The sequence below is a fragment of the Salmo trutta genome, chromosome 4 (assembly GCF_901001165.1).
Source record: "Salmo trutta chromosome 4, fSalTru1.1, whole genome shotgun sequence".
In the NCBI taxonomy this organism is placed as follows: domain Eukaryota; kingdom Metazoa; phylum Chordata; class Actinopteri; order Salmoniformes; family Salmonidae; genus Salmo; species Salmo trutta.
In genome coordinates, this window is record NC_042960.1 from 49,370,060 (window position 1) to 49,392,155 (window position 22,096).

The 22,096-nt window shown below is 41.9% G+C and overlaps 1 protein-coding gene across 1 annotated transcript; it reads right to left on the reverse strand.

The window, feature by feature from the left end:
- Positions 1-11,352: 11,352 nt before the first annotated feature.
- LOC115192515 (retinal Mueller cells isomerohydrolase) lies at positions 11,353-21,947 on the reverse strand. The gene is made up of 14 exons (XM_029751113.1): positions 21,774-21,947; positions 21,293-21,375; positions 21,014-21,164; positions 19,553-19,660; positions 19,290-19,431; positions 19,049-19,196; positions 18,866-18,947; positions 18,641-18,773; positions 18,354-18,493; positions 18,136-18,265; positions 17,904-18,018; positions 17,661-17,755; positions 17,430-17,541; positions 11,353-11,655 (listed from the first exon to the last, which is right to left on the reverse strand). Exons 1-14 carry the CDS (start codon positions 21,782-21,784, stop codon positions 11,507-11,509), a joined length of 1,599 nt encoding a protein of 532 aa, XP_029606973.1. The 5' UTR covers positions 21,785-21,947; the 3' UTR covers positions 11,353-11,506.
- Between the last annotated feature and the right edge of the window lie 149 nt (positions 21,948-22,096).

Sequence of the window (22,096 nt, forward strand, 5' to 3'; positions counted from 1 at the left end):
AAACAAAGGTTGTAAAAGTATGCTAGACATGTAGAGATAAATCATATCTTGTTTGATGATTCTGTGACAAACAGTGAATTAGTTATTGATTTTTACATTTTTAAATGGCTTTTGGCGAATGCCTGTTGAATGTCTGAATGTCTGTTGAATGTCCGAATGTGTGAATATAAAACCAACTTTACCTCGGTAAATATCCTTGCTAACAAGCCAGATGACTGCTGCTAATTACAGTAGCTACCTTCTCCCTACAGTTTTCAGCCATTAGCTTCGCCCATGACTGCCTCATGTGAACTAGCGTAGCACCCCGTATTATTGGCATATTCAACAGTTAGCGGGTGTCCGATGTTGGGGGGAAATTAGCTACAATCCCAACACTGTGTTTTAACCTTTCAAAAAAAAATCACATTTATTTAACCAGGTAGTCCAGTTGAGAACAAGTTCTCATTTACAACTGCGACCTGGCCAAGATGAAGAAAAGCAGTGCGACAAAAAACAACAACACAGAGTTACACGTGGGATAAACAAAAGCACAGTCAATAACACAATAGAAAACCTATAGACAGTGTGTGCAAATGGCGTAAGAAGGTAAGGCAATAAATAGGTGTCACGTCCTGACCATAGTAAGAGGTTATTTTCTATGGTAGAGTAGGTCAGGGTGGGTGTTTTGTGCTTTTCTATGTTTTCTATTTCTATGTTTTAGTTCTAGTTTTTCTATTTCTGTGTTGTTTTTGGGGTTGATCTCCAATTGGAGGCAGCTGGTCCTCGTTACCTCTGATGGGGGGGGGGGGGGGGGGGGGGGGGGTACTGTCACGTCCTGACCATTATTATTGCAACGTTTCACGGAATAAATAAATATGTGGAACTACAACCATGCTGCACTTTGGTCCGATCCTTTAGACAACCGTGACAATAGGCCATAGTAGCGAAGTAATTACAATTTAGCAAATTAACACTGGAGTGATAGATGTGCAGATGATGATGTGCAAGTAGAAATACTATATTATATATAGTGATAATGCCCGAGAAGCAAGTGTTTGGAGGGCCGGCAAAACGTGCCAATCCTCCAAACACCGGCCTCGAGGGCATAATCACTTTTATGCAACGGGTTACCAACATATTCAAATGATACTTGACGTATTATAATACGTATTATAATATACCTTCCCTGTGGCTCAGTTGGTAGAGCATGGTGTTTGCAACGCCAGGGTTGTGGGTTCGATTCCCACGGGGGGGCCAGTACAAAAAAAATAAAAAAATAAAAATAAAAAAAATGCATGAAATGTATGCATTCACTACTGTAAGTCGCTCTGGATAAGAGCATCTGCTAAATGACTAAAATGTATAATTAAAAATGTTATTTTGATGAATTTATTCATACTATTTCATCCGTCCACAAGATATAGACTCTAAACAAATCTAGGGTTGCTACCCAAGCTGGCTGGTCGTTCATAATATTGGTTCGGTTGCCAGAGACACGACCCAGTCGTTCAGTCTTTTTGTTCTGTATCTATGGACTCGACCCAGTCGTTCGTTCTAAATGTTCCATTGAAATACTGTCTGGCAACGTTCTTATCCATTGCTTGCTAGCTAGCCAACTACGGCTAACTTACAGTCACGTCAAACAGTGCAGACAGAATAACAACAGTAGCTGAATTTGTTAAAGCTGTTTTCTAGGGACATTTATTTGGAAACATCCATAACAATGAGCTAATGAGGCACGATTTCGCCTGGCATAGAAAATGTGCTCTCTTGTTAGGTCACTGTTGTTCAGATGAGCTAGCCAACACAGCTCACACAATAACTTCAAACTGAAGCTGGAAAGACTGCAAACTAGCTGCACTTCGTTTTGTTTTACCATTTCTTTGTATATATCCATAAAAATTATGCCAGCTGATTCATGATTTCGACTGGCTGAGAAACGTGGCCTGCCTGTCTCTCTCGTCCCGACCCCTATAAGTTCATTACAATGGGACAGTTGGAGATCGAAATTGAATATTGATAATGGGACAGTTGGAGATCGAATTTGAATATTGAAACAATGTTGCAAATGTCGGAGAGACAGACAGCAAGGTTTATACAAATCTCCGCTGTTGAAAACTAAATGTTAGTCTAAAAGAAATGAGATAATGTCTAGATGCGTTTTATAGTGGAGATCAAGTTTATAATTTCCCTGCCTGGGCCGATGAGACAGTGGATTGTGCAGTAAAATGGAACTGAGTAAATAGGCATTTTAACGTCATAGATTTAGCCTGCGGTAACTTGTGGAATAGACACTGGCTGGAATGCGCTTTTAACCTATCAGCATTCAGGATTAGACCCACCCACAGATCCCAGGTGCCTCCATTCAAATGAAACTACACATAGAGTTAGGCTTACACACAGGTGTTCTGCGCATGCTAGATAGCTAATTAGCACAGGTGGTTATCTTGTCTTAAGTAAGTAAGCGGTGTAACATGGAAATATGGCAATGTGGAAACACTAACCCTAAACAAGGTGTGTATCAGAAGAGGATGGTAGGAGGAGCTATAGGAGGATGGGCTCATTGTAATGGTTGGAATGGAATAGGGTGTGTTGTCAACCAATCAATTAGCTAGATACCTCATTGAAACATTCTCAACTGGGTCCTGAACTTCCTGACGGGCTGCCTCGACATGGTGAAGGTAGTAACAACACCTCCACTTCGCTGATCCTCAACACAGGGGCCCCACAAGGGTGCGTGCTCAGCCCCCTCCTGTACTTCCTGTTCACCCATGACTGCGTGGCCACGCACGCCTCTAACTCAATCATCAAGTTTGCAGACGACACAACAGTAGTAGGCCTGATTACCAACAATGTTGAGACAGTCTACAGGGAGGAGGTGAGGGCCCTGGGAGAGTGGTGCCAGGAAAATAACCTCTCACTCAACGTCAATAAAACAAAGGAGCTGATCGTGGACAGGAAACAGCAGAGGGAGCACGCCCCTATCCACATCGACGGAACTGCAGTGAAGGTGGAAAGCTTCAAGTTCCTCGGCGTACAGATCACTGACGATCTGAAATTGTCCACCCACACAGACAGTGTGGTGAAGAAGGTACACAGCGCCTCTTCAACCTCAGAAGGCTGAAGAAATTTGGCTTGGCCCCTAAAAACCTCACAAACCTGTCGGGCTGTATCACCGCCTGGTACGGCAACTGCACCACCCACAACCACAGGCCTCTCCAGAGGGTGGTGTGGTCTGCCCAACGCATCACCAGGGGCAAACTACCTGCCCTCCAGGACACCTACAGCACCCAATGTCACAGGAAGGCCAAAATGATCATCAAGGACATTAACCACCCGAACCACGGCCTGTTCACCCCGCTATCATCCAGAAGGCGAGGTCAGTACAGGTGCATCAAAGCTGGTACCGGAAGACTGAAAAGCAGCTTCTATCTCAAGGCCATCAGACTGTTAAATAGCCATTACTAGCCGGCTACCACCCTGTTATTCAACCCTGCACCTTAGAAGCTGCAGGGTTGAATAACTGGGTGGTAGCCTTTTATGACTGGCCACTTTAATCATGTTTAAATAATGTTTACATACTGCTTTACTCATCTCATGTATATACTGTATTCTATTCTACTGTATTTTAGTCAATGCCACTCCGACATTGCTCAATCTAACATTTATATATTTCTTAATTCCATTCTTTTACTTTTAGATTTGTGTGTATTGTTGTGAATTGTTAGATACAGCTGCACTGTTGGAACACAAGCATTTCACTACACTTGCAATAACATCTGCTAAATATGTGTATGTGACCAATAAAATGTGATTTTTAACAACCATGTCATCCATTCATTGCTTTTCAGGGGTTTGAGGATCAAAGGCAGACTACGTCCTATTTATAGCTCATCTCAGTCAACTCTATGGAATGTTGACCCGTGCACACCTAGCATGCCCAGGTGTCCAGAACGCCGTTTACACTCAAGGATATCAGCAGGCAACCTATGGCAACGTTTGGCACAGATTCTGTCAGGCCGAGCTAAACAGCAGCCAGTGTCAGCATACTTGATGAGCACCAGTGTGCGCGGAAGGCGATTGCTAAGTGCCTTTCCAGTTTTAGATGACGCCCTCCAGCCAATTCACAATGATGTATTCCAGGCAGAGGAGGCTGGTGGGAGGAGCTATAGGAGGACAGGCTCATTGTAATGACTGGAATGGAATTAAGGGAACGGTAACAAACATATGGAAACCACGTTTGCCTCCGTTCCATTTATACCATTCTATCCATTACATTGAGTCCATCCTCCTATAGCTCCTCCCACCAGCCTTTACTGACTCCAGGCTAACCTACGAAACAGCCAGGCATGCCAACAAAGGTAGGTAGAAATTCCATATAACTCAGCAATCTCAGTGTATCAACTAGTTTTCCATTTATGCTGTATTGTACCAGCCTTCTGACTATGGTGGCCCTTGCAGGTATATTGAATACTTAAAGAAGTGGGTGGAGAGAATGCAGTAAAGAGGCACACCCAGAGAAACAAAAAGATGTTGGTTACGGACCGTCTTCACATGCTGTTAGACGATGGATACTACCTTCAGCGGTCTCCCTTCGCTGGAATGAGCCTGCCCTATGGAGACATCCCCTCAGCAGGCTGTGTAACAAGTAGAGAGGGTGCTCTGCTCTGTCAGTGATGGATGCTCTTAATGCATGCCTGTCACTCATCTAAATGTCCAACCTCAAATTTGTCATCAAGGGAAATGTCTTGGTCCAGTGCATTGTAATAATGAAATATGTATAAGTAAGAATAGGTGTTATAATCAATATAATGACTTTTCACCTCATTGGGCACTCTCCACTGTTGCAGGCATAGGTCAAATCAACGGGCTGTGGTGTGCGTTTATTGCTAATGATGTCACTGAGTGGTGGTACAGCCTACCCCATAACTGTCAGGAAGCAGCTCAGAGCAAAGGATGTGGCCATCCAGAACCAGCTGCCCATGTTAACTTGTTGGAGGGTGGAGGTGCATTCCCTCCTCTTCAGGTGTGAACTAGAATCATTGAGACCAATACAACTAATGAATGACTCGTATCAAGATACAACTGATCAAATTATTTCATCGGCAGTCTGAGATCTTCCCTGCTAAAAACCAGGGAGGACACTGTTGATTGTGTGACAGTCTTTAGTTTTGAAGCATTTACCTATCCTCCTACAAGGTGCCATCTAGACTTTTTCTTAAAGGTCAGACTTTTACAACTAACTTCATTATAATTTCATGCAGTCTTTCATTGCTTCATAAAGTACATGCATATTGGAACCTGTTAAATGATCTATGTTCAAATAAAATATTAATTACCTGACACATTTTTTTTAAGCAGAATATTGAACAAAAGAGCATCAGGACAATAAAGTATGTTTTTATTTAACCTTTATTTAACTATGCAAGTCAGTTAAGAACAAATTCTTATTTACAATGATGGCCTAGGAACAGTTCTTGTTCAGAACGACAGATTTTTACTTTGTCAGCTCGGGGATTCAATCTAGCAACCTTTCAGTTACTGGCCCAACCATCTAACCACTAGGCTACCTGCTGCCCAAAGTTTAACCCTGTTAATTTGCAAATCAGTTTGGTGGGTTCTGACCAATCATATCTTTCCCTACCAAAACAAGACCTAGATTAAGATGGGCAATCTTTTTGAATGAGAATGGAGAACACAAGGAAAATAAGTCTCTTCAGCCAGCTTTCATCTGCTTTTACAAAGAGCTTCTCTGAGAGCGGCTCATTGCCACGGCAGTGGAATATTCTAGATGCAGAGGGTATTGCAATCTTGATCAGGTGATGGCGCTCAAACAGTTGGTCAGGATAACAGAAATTACTTGTTGAAAACCTTAATAAATCTTGACAAAAAGTTTGCTTTAGTTTTTCATTCTTAAAAACTCCACTTAAAGTACAACAAATTATTTTATTCAAGTGTAATTGCCTGACTTGTATGTTTTTCTTCAGGCATCAGGTTGGCAATGTGGCGAGTAATGGGGAGCTAACGCAGAATGCATCATTGAAAGGCAGCCACTCTGTCTAGCTGTGTGACCAGCGAGACATCCCCCTGATATTTCTACAGAACACCGTCCCAACGCCAGAGCGGACCCTTTTCCAAACCCAAATATGGCACTGCAGGCAACCCTGAGCACTCACCACAGAATAAAACAACACTTTGTTATGAAGCACAAAAACTGGTGAAGAGGAGCACAGTGAGGCATCTCAACATGCCTTTGTAAACACACAGACATTCCTGTGGAACTCAGCCAGCTCTGTTATATAGCACTATGATTAGAATCAGGTCTTGAATTCAAAACAGCCATGTCATCAGAATGATTCATTAACTGTTATTTTACATTTCTCATTTAGCAGACACTTACGCGCTCAGTTCTCACTCATTCTTAAACATAGCTGTGGAATTTCATGTCAGTGTCTTAAAAAGGTCGGCTGGTGTTAGTCATGGAACAGATCTGTGAGTATTTATCCTCTCTCTCCTGTAGGCAGAGACCAAGGCTCAGGGTTCCATGATGTCTGCTGTGGCATGTCTCTGTTCCAAAAATCACTGTCGCCATGGTAGTGGCGATGGTAGTGCCAGTAGTAGTCACTATGAAAATCTGCCTAGTGCCTTCGCATCAATTCCTTTATATATTGAAAATACTAAACTGGTCCGTCTTTTGTGTGTGGTTTTCTTTATCTAGGGTGTTTCAGGAAGAAATTTGGAAAGAAATATGAAAAGCATACGCATAACCATGGTAGCAATTAAAAGGGAACAGTTTGGAGATTATGGGGAAATTATTAGACGAAAGGTGAGGACACAACAGATCACCTGACACAATCCAAACAGACTGTTGATTTTATGTGCATTTTACATTTACTGTACTTTTCGCCACATTTCTTGATAAAGAAATCTGAAAATACTCTGGATACATTCAGTAACATAAGAATATTCTTGTAAAATGTGGGGAAGGTGCAACATAAAACCAAAAAATGACAAGGGTTTGAGTGAGAGGTCAAACTGTTGTCTCCAAGTGGCCACACACCTCTCCAATAGGAACTGTGTACATAAGTCATTTCAATGTACTTTTATGACTCAAAAGAAGAGTCTTCAACTTGGTGTTTTTTTTAGCTCTCCTAGCTGTGCCATTGGGGAATTAGAGCAAAAACACTTGTAGTTATTTTGTTTGGAACACAGCCCTGCATCTCCATCTTTACACAATTACTGTTGTTTACGCAATCCAAAAACAGTCCATTATAAATTGCAATCTGGTTCATGTGGGCATAATTAGAACGCTTGTTCTATTGCCAACATGACTAGCTAAATTATGAAATAAGATATTACAGTGTTAGGCTTTCACAAAGAAATTCAGAGAAACAGATCCTTTTGGTGCGCATAGAATGGAGTCATGCATGCATTGCGTGGTCCACAGCAAATTTTCTTCAAAATGCAACAAGGATAGGCTCATTCTGTTGAGGACAACCCAGTGCTATGTCATCTTGTAACTGTACATCAAACATAGTGATCATAAACGTTGACACTGTATATAGCATTGGTTTTATATGGAAATGTTAAGTGCGCATTTGGATTCACAGGGGTTTGGCTTGCTTGTATGGCGAAGCGGTATTTATTATAATCCTCATCCTTTCAAATACATAGTCCTTGTAATTTACAGCAATTCCCACAGGAAACCAAAAATGTGCCCAATGTGGGCAACTTCTTGTCTCATGCAGTGTTCAAGTTCAGAACAGCGGTCAGTCAAACCCCATACAGCGCTGTGAAGCGCAGTCAGAGCTCTGACATGTGTAGTATGTTACTTTGCAGCCACTGCGTTCCAATTTAGGCGCTTATTAGTGTCCAAATCTACCATGTTCAACCCGTATAACATTACGAGGGCTACCAGGAGTGTTTATCCTTTTAGGTTAAAGGAGAGCTCTGCATTCTTCGTCTGGCAGACTCTGGAATGATTCTTCCCCAGGACACGAGGAAGGTAAATCTCTGAGAATCATACCTGACACTTATATAGGTTCACAGAGTATTGGCTGGTCCTCACTGACTGGAAGCAACTGTTGAGGTTTTCTGTGGAAAAACCAAAACCCTTACATAATGACAGTTTATTTGGCTCTAGCCATCACAAGTCATTATTTTGGGGTTTGCCTTTAAGATGCAGGATTATTGAATGCCACTTGATAGGTTAATGAAAAAAGTTGTGTTGCAAATCCTAATCAGTTTACACATGCCCATTCCATGTTTTTCCTCATTCTCATCAGGTTGAGTAATTGCCTGAAAATCAAACAGGAATACCAGCTCTCCAAAGATGAATGAAGTACTCCATTACTCTGTGTGAAACTGCCTCACTGGTTTTTATTTTAAACAATTGCCTTTATCAGAAGTATAATGTTAAATCTCTATTTGACAAAACACCTTTATAGAGGAACTAATTACCAAAACAATGTGAACCATCACATGAAAAAAAACATTTGAGATTTGTAATGTAATAAGTCAATGCAATTTTGCTTATTTGTATAAAAGTAGCAGAATACATTTGTAAATACAAGTTGAAACATGTACCATAGAAATCTCAAATAAGTCTTGTCAAAATTCTGACTGTGCGGTGTAAACGGAACATGGCTCTAAATCAGAGTGCAACACAGTTTCAGGGTCAAGGTTAAGACAAACTCAACAAAAAGAAACGTCCTCTCACTGTCAACTGCGTTTATTTTCAGCAAACTTAACATGTGTAAATATTTGTATGAGCATAAGATTCAACAACCGACAAACTGAACAAGTTCCACAGACATGTGACTAACGTGTCCCTGAACAAAGGGGGGGGGGGTCAAAATCAAAAGTAACAGTCAGTATCTGGTGTGGCCAGAATAACAACAGTAGCTGAATTTGTTTAAGCTGTTTTCTAGCCCTCACCCTCCGATCCAACAGGTCCCAGACGTGCTCAATGGGATTGAGATCCAGGCTCTTCACTGGCCATGGCAGAACACTGACATTCCTGTCTTGTAGGAAATCACACACAGAACGAGCAGTATGGCTGGTGGCATTGTCATGCTAGAGGGTCATGTCAGGACGAGCCTGCAGGAAGGGTACCACATGAGGGAGGAGGATGTCTTCCCTATAACGCACAGCATTGAGATTGCCAGCAAATGGCAACAAGCTCAGTCCGATGATGCTGTGACACACCGCCCCAGACCATGATGGACCCTCCACCTCCAAATTGATCCCGTTCCAGAGTACAGGCCTCGGTGTAACGCCTATTCCTTCGACGATAAACGCGAATCCGACCATCACCCCTGGTGAGACAAAACCGCGACTCGTCAGTAAAGAGCACTTTTTGCCAGTCCTGTCTGGTCCAGCGACAGTGGGTTTGTGCCCATAGGCGACACTGTTGCCGGTGATGTCTGGTGAGGACCTGCCTTACAACAGGCCTACAAGCCCTCAGTCCAGCCTCTCACAGCCTCTCACAGCCTATTGCGGACTGATGGAGGGATTGTGCGTTCCTGGTGTAATTCGGGCAGTTGTTGCCATCCTGTCCCTGTCCCGCAGGTGTGATGTTGGGATGTACCGATCCTGTGCAGGTTTTGTTACATGTGGTCTGCCACTGCGAGGACGATCAGCTGTCCGTCCTGTCTCCCTGTAGTGCTGTCTTAGGCGTCTCACAGTACCGACATTGCAATTTATTGCCCTGGCCACATCTACAGTCCTCATGCCCCCTTGCAGCATGCCTAAGGCCCGTTCACGCAGATAAGCAGGGACCCTGGGCATCTTTCTTTTGGGGTTTTTCAGAGTCAGTAGAAAGGCCTCTTTAGTGTCCTAAGTTTTCATAACTGACAATTGACTACCATCTGTAAGCTGTTAGTGGCTTAATGACCGTTCCACAGGTGCATGTTAATTAATTGTTTATGGCTCATTGAACAAGCATGGGAAACAGTGTTTAAACCCTTTACAATGAAGATCTGCGAAGTTATTTGGATTTTTATGAATTGTCTTTGAAAGACAGGGTCCTGAAAAAGGAACATTTCTTTTTTTGCCGAGTTTACATTACTATGTGGACTAAGCAAATGAACAGGCTACATGATCACACAGTACATTCCATAGGCAACACCAGCGATGCCTCAACAAATAGATACTCAAATGAGTGCATTTGGAAAGTATTCAGACCCCTTGACTTTTTCCACATTGTTACGTTACAACCTTATTCTAAAATGGATAAATTGTTTTTTTCCACCTCAATCTACACACAATACCCCTTTTGGATTCGGGGTTAAACTTAGAACATAGTTATACTCAGAAGTATAGGAACATTAGTTACAAAAGAGACATGAGGGGTGCCATTATGAAGCTTGGGAGGGGCTAAATGCAGGGAAAACAATTGCATGTGACAGTGCTGATAAGGGGAGAAACCGTTGAAAGCTCATATCACTTAGTTCCCTGCTTAGCAAGAATGATGCAATGTTTAGCGATAAGGAGGACACTCCACCCAAAGTGGGGTATGAATACCACCACGGGGGAAGCCATGTCGGAGTCTGAATTGCAGCTGTATCGACCCTTTGGGAAGAATTAAACTTGGCTAAATTAGAATCTAATCAGACCAGAGAATCTTGTTTCTCATGGTCAGAGTACTTTAGGTGCCTTTTGGTAAACTCCAAGCAGGCTGTCATGTGCCCTTTACTGAGGAGTGGCTTCCGTCTGGCCACTCTAGCATAAAGGCCTGATTGGTGGTGTGCTGCAGAGATGTTTGTCCTTCTGGAAGGTTCTCCCATCGCCACAGTGGAACTTTAGAGCTCTGTCAGAGTGACCATCGGGTTCTTGGTCACCTTCCTGACCAAGGTCCTTCTCCCCCGATTGCTCAGTTTGGCCGGGCGGCCAGCTCTAGAAAGAGTCTTGGTGGTTCCAAACTTCTTCCATTACAGAATGATGGAGGCCACAGTGTTCTTGGTGACCTTCAATGCTGTAGACATTTTTTGGTACCCTTCCCCAGATCTGTGCCTCAACACAATCCTGTCTCGGAGCTCTACGGACAATTCCTTCGATCTCATGGCTTAGTTTTTGCTCTGACAAGCACCATCAACTGTGGAACCTGATGTAGACAGGTGTGTGCCTTTCCAAATCATGTCCAATCAATTGAATTTACCACAGGTGGACTCCAAGTTGTAGAAACATCTCAAGGATGATCAATGGAAACAGGATGCACCTGAGCTCAATTTCGAATCTCATAGCAAAATGTCTAAATACTTATGCAAGTAAGGTATTTGTATTTTGATTAATACATTTGCAATAATGTCTAAAATATGTCACTTGGTCATTATGGGGTATTGTGTGTAGATTTAACTTTTTTAATTTAATCCATTTTAGAATAAGGATGTAACGTTAACAAAATGTGGAAAAACGGAAGATGTCTGAATACTTTCCGAATGCACTAACTAGATTTCTTATGTAAAGTATAATCCCAACAAAGGTTTTAGTATTATGATTGTTCTGTAGATGTGTTGAGAAAGTAGTCCTAAGGCTTGTACATTCCATGGAAGGTGACAGGGATGATGACCTCCACCTCAGCCCGTGCAATCTCTGTCAGGTCTCTGGCATTGAGGATGAGGAGGTACCCTGGCCTCTGGTCTGCTCCAGGGTTCACCACGATGCTCAACAACACCCCTAGCAGGAGGAAAAGAGAGCAGAATCACAACCACAAAACCAGAAGTGGGCGAGAGAGGCATACCTACATTTTTATTTCAAGTTGTATACTACCGGTATGTCAGCATTTTACATCCCACTAAGGTGAATCCTACTGATGGGTTCTGACTTTAAAAATTGTTAAATCATCAGGTATCCTATGGAAAGAAGGGCCACAGTCTGGTTTCTAAAACAGAAGTTAATGGTTATCTGTAGGAGGAACGTATATGGTTGCGGTCACTGATAAGGGTGGAGAACTGTGGATTAGTAAGGAATGGGGGCCGAGTTCAGTTCACAATAAGCGAAAAGGAATAGTTTATTACCTGCATCACTTAACTTCCTGACTAGCAATACATACATAATATTTAGAGGAAAGGAGGAGACTTCACCCATATTGTGGGCTGGAGATAGATACACACACATATACATTTGAAGTGGGAAGTTTACATACACTTAGGTTGGAGTCATTAAAACTTGTTTTCAACCACTCCACAAATTTGTTAACAAACTCTAGTTTTGGCAAGTCGGTTAGGACATCTGTGTGCATGACAAGTAATTTTTCCAACAACTGTTTACAGACAGATTATTTCACTGTATCACAATTCCAGTGGGTCAGAAGTTTACATACACTAAGTTGACTGTGCCTTTAAATAGCTTGGAAATTTCCCGAAAATGATGTCATGGCTTTAGAAGCTTCTGATAGGCTACCGTAATTTCCGGACTATAAGCCGCAACTTTTTTCCCACGCTTTGAACCTCGCGGCTTAAACAATGACGTGGCTAATATGGATTTTACCCGCTTTCAATTTATACATTTTTTTTTACAAAATTCTGTGAGTGCTCAGTTTTTTGGCGGCATGAAGCTTTCATTAGACCAATGAAATTGCCGAACGGGTTAAGGTCAAACAACTTTTTTGTTTACTGTTTAGATTAAATCGAGCGCTCTCAAACTTCCCATCATTCTGATTACGGTAGTCATTTTGTCACCCTCATCATGGCAAAGACACGGAGAAATGCATATGATGCAGCTTTCAAGTTGAAGGCGATTGATCTGGCTGTTGGAAAAGGAAATAGAGCTGCTGCACGGGAGCTTGGTCTTAATGAGTCGATAAGACGTTGGAAACAGCAGCGTGAGGAATTGACTGAGTGCAAAAAGACAACTAAAGCTTACTGCTAATTTTTAATTTTTTGTTACAAGCCGTGTTTCGTTAAAGCCTGTGTAAAGTTAATTTGTTTCAATGTACCGGTAGGCACCTGCGGCTTATAGACATGTGCAGCTTATTTATGTTCAAAATAATATTTATTTTTTTAAATTCAGTGGGTGCGGCTTATATTCAGGTGCGCTTAATAGTCTGGAAATTACGGTAATTTACATAATTTGAGTCAATTGGAGGTGTACCTGTGGATGTAATTCAAGGCCTACCTTCAAACGTAGTGCCTCTTTGCTTGACATCATGGGAAAATCCAAAGAAATCAGCCAAGACCTCAGAAAAACAAATTGTACAGATGAACGTGGTACCTTCAGGTGTTTGGAAATTGCTCCCAAGGATGAACCAGACTTGTGAAGGTCTACAAACAATAGTACGCAAGTATAAACCGCATGGGACCATGCAGCCATCATACCGCTCAGGAAGGAGACGCGTTCTGTCTCCTAGAGATGAACGTACTTTGGTGCGAAAAGTGCAAATCAATCCCAGAACAACAGCAAAGGACCTTGTGAAGATGCTGGAGGAAACAGGTACAAAAGTATCTATATCCACAGTAAAACAAGTCCTATATTGACATAACCTGAAAGGCTGCTCAGCAAGGAAGAAGCCACTGCTCCAAAACCGCCATAAAAAACCCAGACTACGGTTTGCAACTGCACATGGGGACAATTATTGTACTTTTTGGAGCAATGTCCTCTGGTTTGATGAAACAAAAATAGAACTGTTTGGCCATAATGACCATTTATGTTTGGAGGAAAGAGGGGGAGGCTTGCAAGCCGAAGAACATCATCCCAACCGTGAAGCACGGGAGTGGCAGCATCATGTTGTGGTGGTGCTTTGCTGCAGGAGGGACTGGTGCACTTCAAAATAGATGGCATCATGAGGCAGGGAAATGATTTGGATATATTGAAGCAACATCTCAAGACATCAGTCAAGAAGTTGAAGCTTGGTCGCAAATGGGTCTTCCAAATGGACAATAACCCCAAGCATACTAACAAAGTTGTGGCAAAATGGCTTAAGGACAACAAAGTAAAGGTATTGGAGTGGCTATCACAAAGCCCTGACCTCAATCCTATAGAAAATGTGTGGGCAGAACTGAAAAAGCATGTGCGAGCAAGGATGCCTACAAACCTGACTCAGTTACACCAGCTCTGTCAGGAGGAATGGCCAAAATTCACCCAACTTATTGTGGGAAGCTTGTAGAAGGCTACCCGAAACGTTTGACCCAAGTTTAAATTGTTTAAGGCAACGCTACCAAATACTAATTGAGTGTATGTAGACGTCTGACCCACTGGGAATGTGATGAAAGAAATAAAAGCTGAAATAAATCTAAACTATTATTCTGACATTTCACATTCTTAAAATAAAGTGGTGATCCTAACTGACCTAAGACAGGGAATTTTTACTAGGATTAAATGTCAGGAATTGTGAAAACTGAGTTTAAATGTATTTAGCTAAGGTGTATGTAAACCTCAGACTTCAACTGTATACAGTGGGGGGAAAAAAGTATTTGATCCCCTGCTGATTTTGTACGTTCGCCCACTTACAAAGAAATTATCAGTCTATAATTTTAATGGTAGGTTTAACCTGTTGGGGATAGGGGGCAGTATTTGCACGGCCGGATAAAAAAACATACCCGATTTAATCTGGTTACTACTCCTGCCCAGTAACTAGAATATGCATATAATTGTTTGATTTGGATAGAAAACACCCGAAAGTTTCTAAAACGGTTTGAATGGTGTCTGTGAGTATAACAGAACTCATTTGGCAGGCCAAAACCTGAGAAGATTCCAAACAGGAAGCGCTCTCTCTGACTATATCTTGGCCTTCTTGATCATCTCTAACCAAAACAGGGGATCTCTGGCATAACGTGACATTTTCTAACGCTCCCATAGGCTCTCAGAAGGCGCCAGAACGATGAATGGTGGCTTTGCAGGCCATGGCTGAAAAACATTAGCGCATTTGGATAATGGTCGATCTGAGGACAATGAGACTGGAGGCGCGTGCACGAGCCGACACCATGTTTACTTTCTCTCTCTTTGAATGAAAACAACGACTCTCGGTCGGAATATTATCGCTTTTTAACGAGAAAAATAGCATAAAAATTGATTTTAAACAGCGTTTGACATGCTTCGAAGTACGGTAATGGAATATTTTGAATTTTTTTGTCACGAAACACGTCGGGCGCGTCACCCTTCTTTACCCTTCGGATAGTGTCTTGAACGCATGAACAAAACTCCGCTATTTGGATATAACTATGGATTATTTGGAACCAAACCAACATTTGTTATTGAAGTAGAAGTCCTGGGAGTGCATTCTGACGAAGAACAGCAAAGGTAATCAAACTTTCTAATAGTAAATCGGAGTTTGGTGAGTGCCACACTTGGTGGGTGTCAAAATAGCTAGCCTGTGATGGCCGGGCTATCTCCTCAGAATATTGCAAAATGTGCTTTCACCGAAAAGCTATTTTAAAATCGGACATAGCGAGTGCATAAAGGAGTTCTGTATCTATAATTCTTAAAATAATTGTTATGTTTTTTGTGAACGTTTATCGTGAGTAATTTAGTAAATTCACCGGAAGTGTTCGGTGGGAATGCTAGTCACATGCTAGTCACATGCTAATGTAAAAAGCTGGTTTTTTATATAAATATGAACTTGATTGAACAAAACATGCATGTATTGTATAACATAATGTCCTAGGATTGTCATCTGATGAAGATCAAAGGTTAGTGCTGCATTTAGCTGTGGTTTGGGTTTATGTGACATTATATGCTAGCTTGAAAAATAGATGTCTGATTATTTCTGGCTGGGTACTCTGCTGACAATCTAATGTTTTGCTTTCATTGTAAAGCCTTTTTGAAATCGGACAGTGTTGTTAGATTAACGAGAGTCTCGTCTTTAAAATGGTGTAAAATAGTCATATGTTTGAGAAATTGAAGTAATAGCATTTCTAAGGTATTTGAATATCGCGCCACGGGATTACACTGGCTGTTGAGTAGGTGGGACGCAAGCATCTCAGGAGGGATTTTGTCCCACTCCTCTATGCAGATCTTCTCCAAGTCATTAAGGTTGAGGCTGACGTTTGGCAACTCGAACCTTCAGCTCCCTCCACAGATTTTCTATGGGATTAAGGTCTGGAGACTGGCTAGGCCACTCCAGGACCTTAATGTGCTTCTTCTTGAGCCACTCCTTTGTTGACTTGGCCGTGTGTTTTGGGTCATTGTCATGCTGGAATACCCATCCACGACCCATTTTCAATGCCCTGGCTGAGGGAAGGAGGTTCTCACCCAAGATTTGACAGTACATGGCCCCGTCAAATGATGTGGTGAAGTTGTCCTGTCCCCATAGCAGAAAAACACCCCCAAAGCATAATGTTTCCACCTCCATGTTTGACGGTGGAGATGGTGTTCTTGGGGTCATAGGCAGCATTCCTCCTCCTCCAAACACGGCGAGTTGAGTAGATGCCAAAGAGCTCCATTTTGGTCTCATCTGACCACAACACTTTCACCCAGTTGTCCTCTGAATCATTCAGATGTTTATTGGCAAACTTCAGACAGGCATGTATATGTATTCTTGAGCAGGGGGACCTTGCGGGCGCTGCAGGATTTCAGTCCTTCACGGCGTAGTGTGTTACCAATTGTTTTCTTGGTGACTATGGTCTCAGCTGCCTTGAGATCATTGACAACATCCTCCCGTGTAGTTCTGGGCTGATTCCTCACCGTTCTCATGATCATTGCAACTCCACGAGGTGAGATCTTGCATGGAGCCCTAGGCCGAGGGATATTGACAGTTCTTTTGTGTTTCTTCCATTTGCGAATAATCGCACCAAATGTTGTCACCTTCTCACCAAGCTTCTTGGCGATGGTCTTGTAGCCCATTCCAGCCTTGTGAAGGTCTACAATCTTGTCCCTGACATCCTTGGAGAGCTCTTTGGTCTTGGCCATGGTGGAGAGTTTGGAATCTGATTGATTGCTTCTGTGGACATGTGTCTTTTTTACCGGTAACAAGCTGCGGTTAGGAGCACTCCCTTTAAGAGTGTGCTCCTAATCTCAGCTCGTTACCTGTATAAAAGACACCTGGGAGCCAGAAATCTTTCTGATTGAGAGGGGGTCAAATACTTATTTCCCTCATTAAAATGCAAATCAATTTATAACATTTTTGACATGCGTTTTTCTGGATATTTTTGTTGTTATTCTGTCTCTCACTGTTCAAATAAACCTACCATTAAAATTATAGACTGAGCCTTTCTTTATCAGTGGGCTAACATACAAAATCAGCAGGGGATCAAATACTTTTTTCCCCCCCACTGTATATACACACACACACACACACACACACTTGTGCTGGTGGGAACATGTCTGTTTGTTCAGCTGTCTGATACATTGGGTGAATAAACTTGGTTTGAGCTTTTATAGTTGTCTGGCAGTTTTTATCCTGTTATTTAAAACCTAACACTCCTTAGGTATGGTAATTCATGCCACTTGATCCAATTGAAATGTTAGACAACAGATTGTGATATTATAGAATCGCCTAAAACCCTTCTGTTTACCATCATCTTCCTCCACAGAGTCTGGGGTCTGCACAAAGATGGGTTCTGAGGGGTAAGAGTCTGGCTCCTGCCACACCCACGTCTCCTTGGTCTTCACGTTCAGTTTGCAAATCTGGAGCAGGACACAATCAAACTCACTCCCTGAATGACTATCAGCAGGTTAGTTTAATCATAAACCTAATCAAGAGTTGGATAATGTACTACTAGTTCTCGTCTGTGTGCTATACTTACCCTGTCAGGGATGAAGTGGTTCAGACCCAGTCCATAGGCATAGCTGTAGTTCTTCCCAGAGAACTTACTGTAGTTGATCTGAGGAAACTCAAATGCTGCAATGATAAAGGATTTTCAGTGACTGATTCTACCGAATAAGGAAAATCTTACGACTGATGATATGAACAGATAGTTAGTGGCATCAGATGGTATAAGAATAGGATAACCATCAAAGTTGTATGAAACACGCTGTGTTTGGGTTACCTTGTCGTGGACCAGAGAACAGAACCTCAGGCTCCAGCCAGATGGTTCCATCACTGCGCATCACTGCAGTGGCTGTGGTGTACGGAAGGGATATCAGATTCTTCCCCTGTTTCTCCTGCAAGTACAAAAGGGAAAGACTTCACTGATATAGTCCTCTATTCTGAGAGGATAACATCAAAGCAGTGGTTACTACTTACTTCAGAAATTACAAGAATAAGGGCACAAAGCTTACTTTGTGGACGTCTATGGGCAGAACGTATCGCCGGACCTCCGGTTGAGGTGCCCTCATAGCAGCTTTTTTCACTTCCTCCCAGTTCTCCCGCAGGTTGGCCAGATATAGGTAGTTGTAGACAAACTCATGACTGAAACCAAACAAGAGAAAGGGGCACTGGATAAGTGTCTGGTACATATGTTATTCTCAAGTCATTACAACAACTGGTCAATACCTACCCTTTCCAAGTGCACAGGTCAACAACGATGAATCCATCGTCCTCATAGCTGTTGATGTGATGGAAGAGATTGAAGGCAGAGGTCCTGAATTTATGCTCTATGTATTTAGCTGGGTCCTTCATAGCCAGATGGAACCATGTCTATATAAGAAAAATACTATTATCTGGTGATGAAGACAATTGTAATAGTGAGATTAATATAATGCCAATATATCAATAATCAAAGTGAAATGCTAACAGGCTTTGTATACAGTTAGAGAATAGTGGTCTACAAGTTTCTTTACTTACACCCATGGTTTCGTTTGACTCAAAGCAATCCATGTAATTTGTGCCCCAGATGCTCCAAGCAGTCAAGAATTTTAGAAGGTTGATCTTTATTGGAGTCTCAACAAAGACAAAGTAGTTTTCTGTCATTCCAAAGCTGATGGACGACACAGAAAAAGCATTGAAATAAATGTAATAAGCACGAATGTTCCAATATAGAACGTGAACTCAATCAACGATGTCACTAACCTATGAACGTACGAGGGCTTGAATCTCTCACTGCTGGGTAGCTGCACAAGAACCTTGGACTTTGCAATGGGATCTGATTTGTCTGAAAACAAGCATCAGAAAAAGACAGACAAAACCCAATGCACTTAATTTAGGGACATCTCACTTCAAGAAAATAGTCTCAATGCTGTCTGCAGAACTAACCTTTCTGTGTGGGAGGAATTTTTACAATGTTGTAGGCCAATGACATGTTCTTCCCAAAACAGTTGCCAAGGTTGTACACCGTTCCATCACTTTCAATGTGTGGATGAGCCGTCACCCCATTGACCGAGAGGTAATCACACAGGTCCACCTGGAGAAACAGTTTGTGAGACTTCCCCTTTGTGACGTACGACAGTTCTTATGTTCAATCTATCTGATGTTAGCCAGGGTGAGCAGCACATACCTTTTTCAGAGTCTCCAGTGTGTCTGGGTCCACTTTGGTGATGTAGTTGGTTTCTGTGCAGGCATAGAAATCCTCACCAACAGGGTACACATTCACTAAGCAATTATCTGTCACCTCAATCCCTTTGAAGTAGGTGAAAAACCTACAAAGACAGAAGAAAAGGATTCATGAAATGAGGAAAGCATGGATAATTTATGTAATGCCTAATAACTGAATTGTGAGGACATTGTTTTACTTTATCATAAAATTAGAGCAAATCAGACCTTGAGAATATATTTTTGCAGGGGTCTGGGTAGGCTGCTGTTCCAAACTCAGTGATGACCACTCTTTTCTCTGTCATGGCTCGCACATAGGCATCTGTTTTGACAAACCTACAAAGGAACATAAGGGTTAACTTAGTCTAAGCCCTGTCATTTTTGGCCTTACTGCCTTATTAGCCCATACAAACGCATTGAATAACAGATTTACTACATGGAACAACAGTCCCCCCAAAAAATCCAAAGAAAGCTAGTTCTGAAGTGTGTCTTTTATCAGCGATATAAGATAGGACATTGTTTTTTACATTTAGTGCCTTATTTTTGGTACTAAACAGTCTCCATATATACACTGTACTTCCATTCATTTTTCCCCCACTACTGGTACCGGGGGACCTTCAGACTTGTGAGCATCCTAGAGCAAAACATGTAAACTGTTCGGACGCTCCAGACAGAAGTTGGCAGATCAGCTGTACCCATTTCAGACAAGTCCCAAGACGCTTGTGGGGGTCATAAAGCAAAACGGAGAACACCATCGTTTTCGTGAGAGTCCCATTTACAGACGATTTTGTAAGACAACCGATTTTCGGGATGTCTCATGGTCTGACAAACACCGCTCTAGCTCTGTCACCTTTCACCGCAGATGCAGAAGTGCGACTTTGGCGGATGCGGTGGATTGAGACGCATGCAATGCAAAAAAATATAGCTCTAGCTAAAACTGACTTATGGGTATTTTGTATTATGCCAATTATATTTGCGCGGGTATCGACTCTGAAGTTGAAATAATACTGTGAAAATGATAATACCCTGTTAGTGTAAGAGTAGGTGGGGGGGAAGAAGGGGAAAAAAAGAAAAAAAACCTTGGAATTTCAGCCTCTTTTATAGGGATGGAGTTTATTGACCAATAACAAAGACTTAAACCTCTGCCAATAACAGTTAGATTTCAGGATACATACTGTCTCTCCTCCATTAGGCTCATCCAAATTAGGTCCCTCACGCAGACCACTCCCAGACAATCCTAGCAAAATTCTTGCATGAGAAATTACTTTTTCAATTTAAACTGTCAAAAAAAAATTTAATAAAAAAACACAGTAAGGTACTTAATTGTTAACTAGAAATGATTTGATAGAGATCAAAAAAATTTAAAAAAGCTGCATTGGACCTTTATAAACAATTAATATGAAGCTTGGAACATACAGATTGGGAACTGTATTAGCTTTCAGAAGCCTTTGAGAGCAGAAGGTCTCTGTGCTTTAGTCACTGTTTTAATTAGAAACAGCCCACGCTGAGGTTGCCCAAAACATTCCAGTCAAATTTACTGGCAGAGGGGAACATTTCACAAAACTCCACAACTACTACCAGTGTGTTACTGTAAAATTATTGCAAACCCTCCTCATAATATAGATTTCACCACCTTCAGTGTGTAAACGTGTTATGCATCGTCACTGAAGTCAACACGCAGGGGCTTACTTCCGATAGTAGGTCACATGGCCATTCTTTAGGTCAAACTTGTGCATGAGGGCCTGGCCATCAAAAAGGTGGTAGAAAGGTTCAGCTCCCACCTCGAACAGGCCGGGTCCAAGACGCAACAGACTGCCACTCAGCCATTCTGGAATCACACCTGAACACAGCATGAAATTATCCATGTTAACCTGTCATGCTCAATCTTCACTCAGCCATGATAAAACACCAAACCTTCTTGCTTGTAAACCAAAGGGGAGTGGAGTCTAAGACCTGTTCCTCACCTACCTACAACGATAGCAGGAATAGGTTCATTCAATTCTTCACACGTCTCAAATATTTTCTTGTACCCACCAGCCGGATGCTGAATTCTGAAAATGAAACAAATGTTAAAATAACATCCATTCACAAAAGCATAGGCTGCTGATCTGACTTTTCTGGCCCGACCTAAAAATCTAAATGAGGTACCTCATTCTGCCCTAAATGTGAAGTTTTACTTCATCAAAACCAACAACTACAATCTCAGACCAGAAAAAGAAATGTTCAACTGCTTGACAATAGCATGCAGTAAAACAGTAATGAGAAGGTACAAATGTTTATTATTTTTTTAAATAACTTAGCACAACACAGTTACTCAACAATTTACATACTCCTGTCAGTTATGCAACACGGAAAGTCTGCAAAAATTTGCTTACTCACCAACTTACTATATTCTTGTATAGGAAAGTTATGTGAAGTGAAGGAAAATGTACAAAAAAGAGTTACTCACCGACTAACCATTTTCCTTTAGAGAATAAACACAGCTTGCGTGCAGGAAGCCCAGTCTGAAATGTGGAGTGAGCAGCAGCCTTTATAGACAGTTCCATTCCCATGCAGAGCGCCGGGAGTCTGAGAACCTACCCCCAAACCAGAGGTCTCTGAAACAAAAGTTCCTTTGTGTCCAGACCATTCAGTTTCCAGTGAAGTTTAGCCCACTGCCACCACACAATTCTACCCCTTCAAGGAATTTCTCAGCCTAATTAAGACCAGAACCACATTTGCTAACCTGAGAGCCCCAAAAGGTTACAAAAGGGGCTAAACAACAAACACTTA

Bases quoted from the DNA above. Each gene is read 5' to 3' on its own strand.
- LOC115192515 (XM_029751113.1), bottom strand. The intron at 18,948-19,048 runs GTTAGTTCTGCA...GCTTGTTTTCAG, and splicing joins AATTCCTCCCACACAGAAAG to ACAAATCAGATCCCATTGCA. The intron at 18,019-18,135 runs GTAAGCTTTGTG...TTGTACTTGCAG, and splicing joins TGCCCATAGACGTCCACAAA to GAGAAACAGGGGAAGAATCT.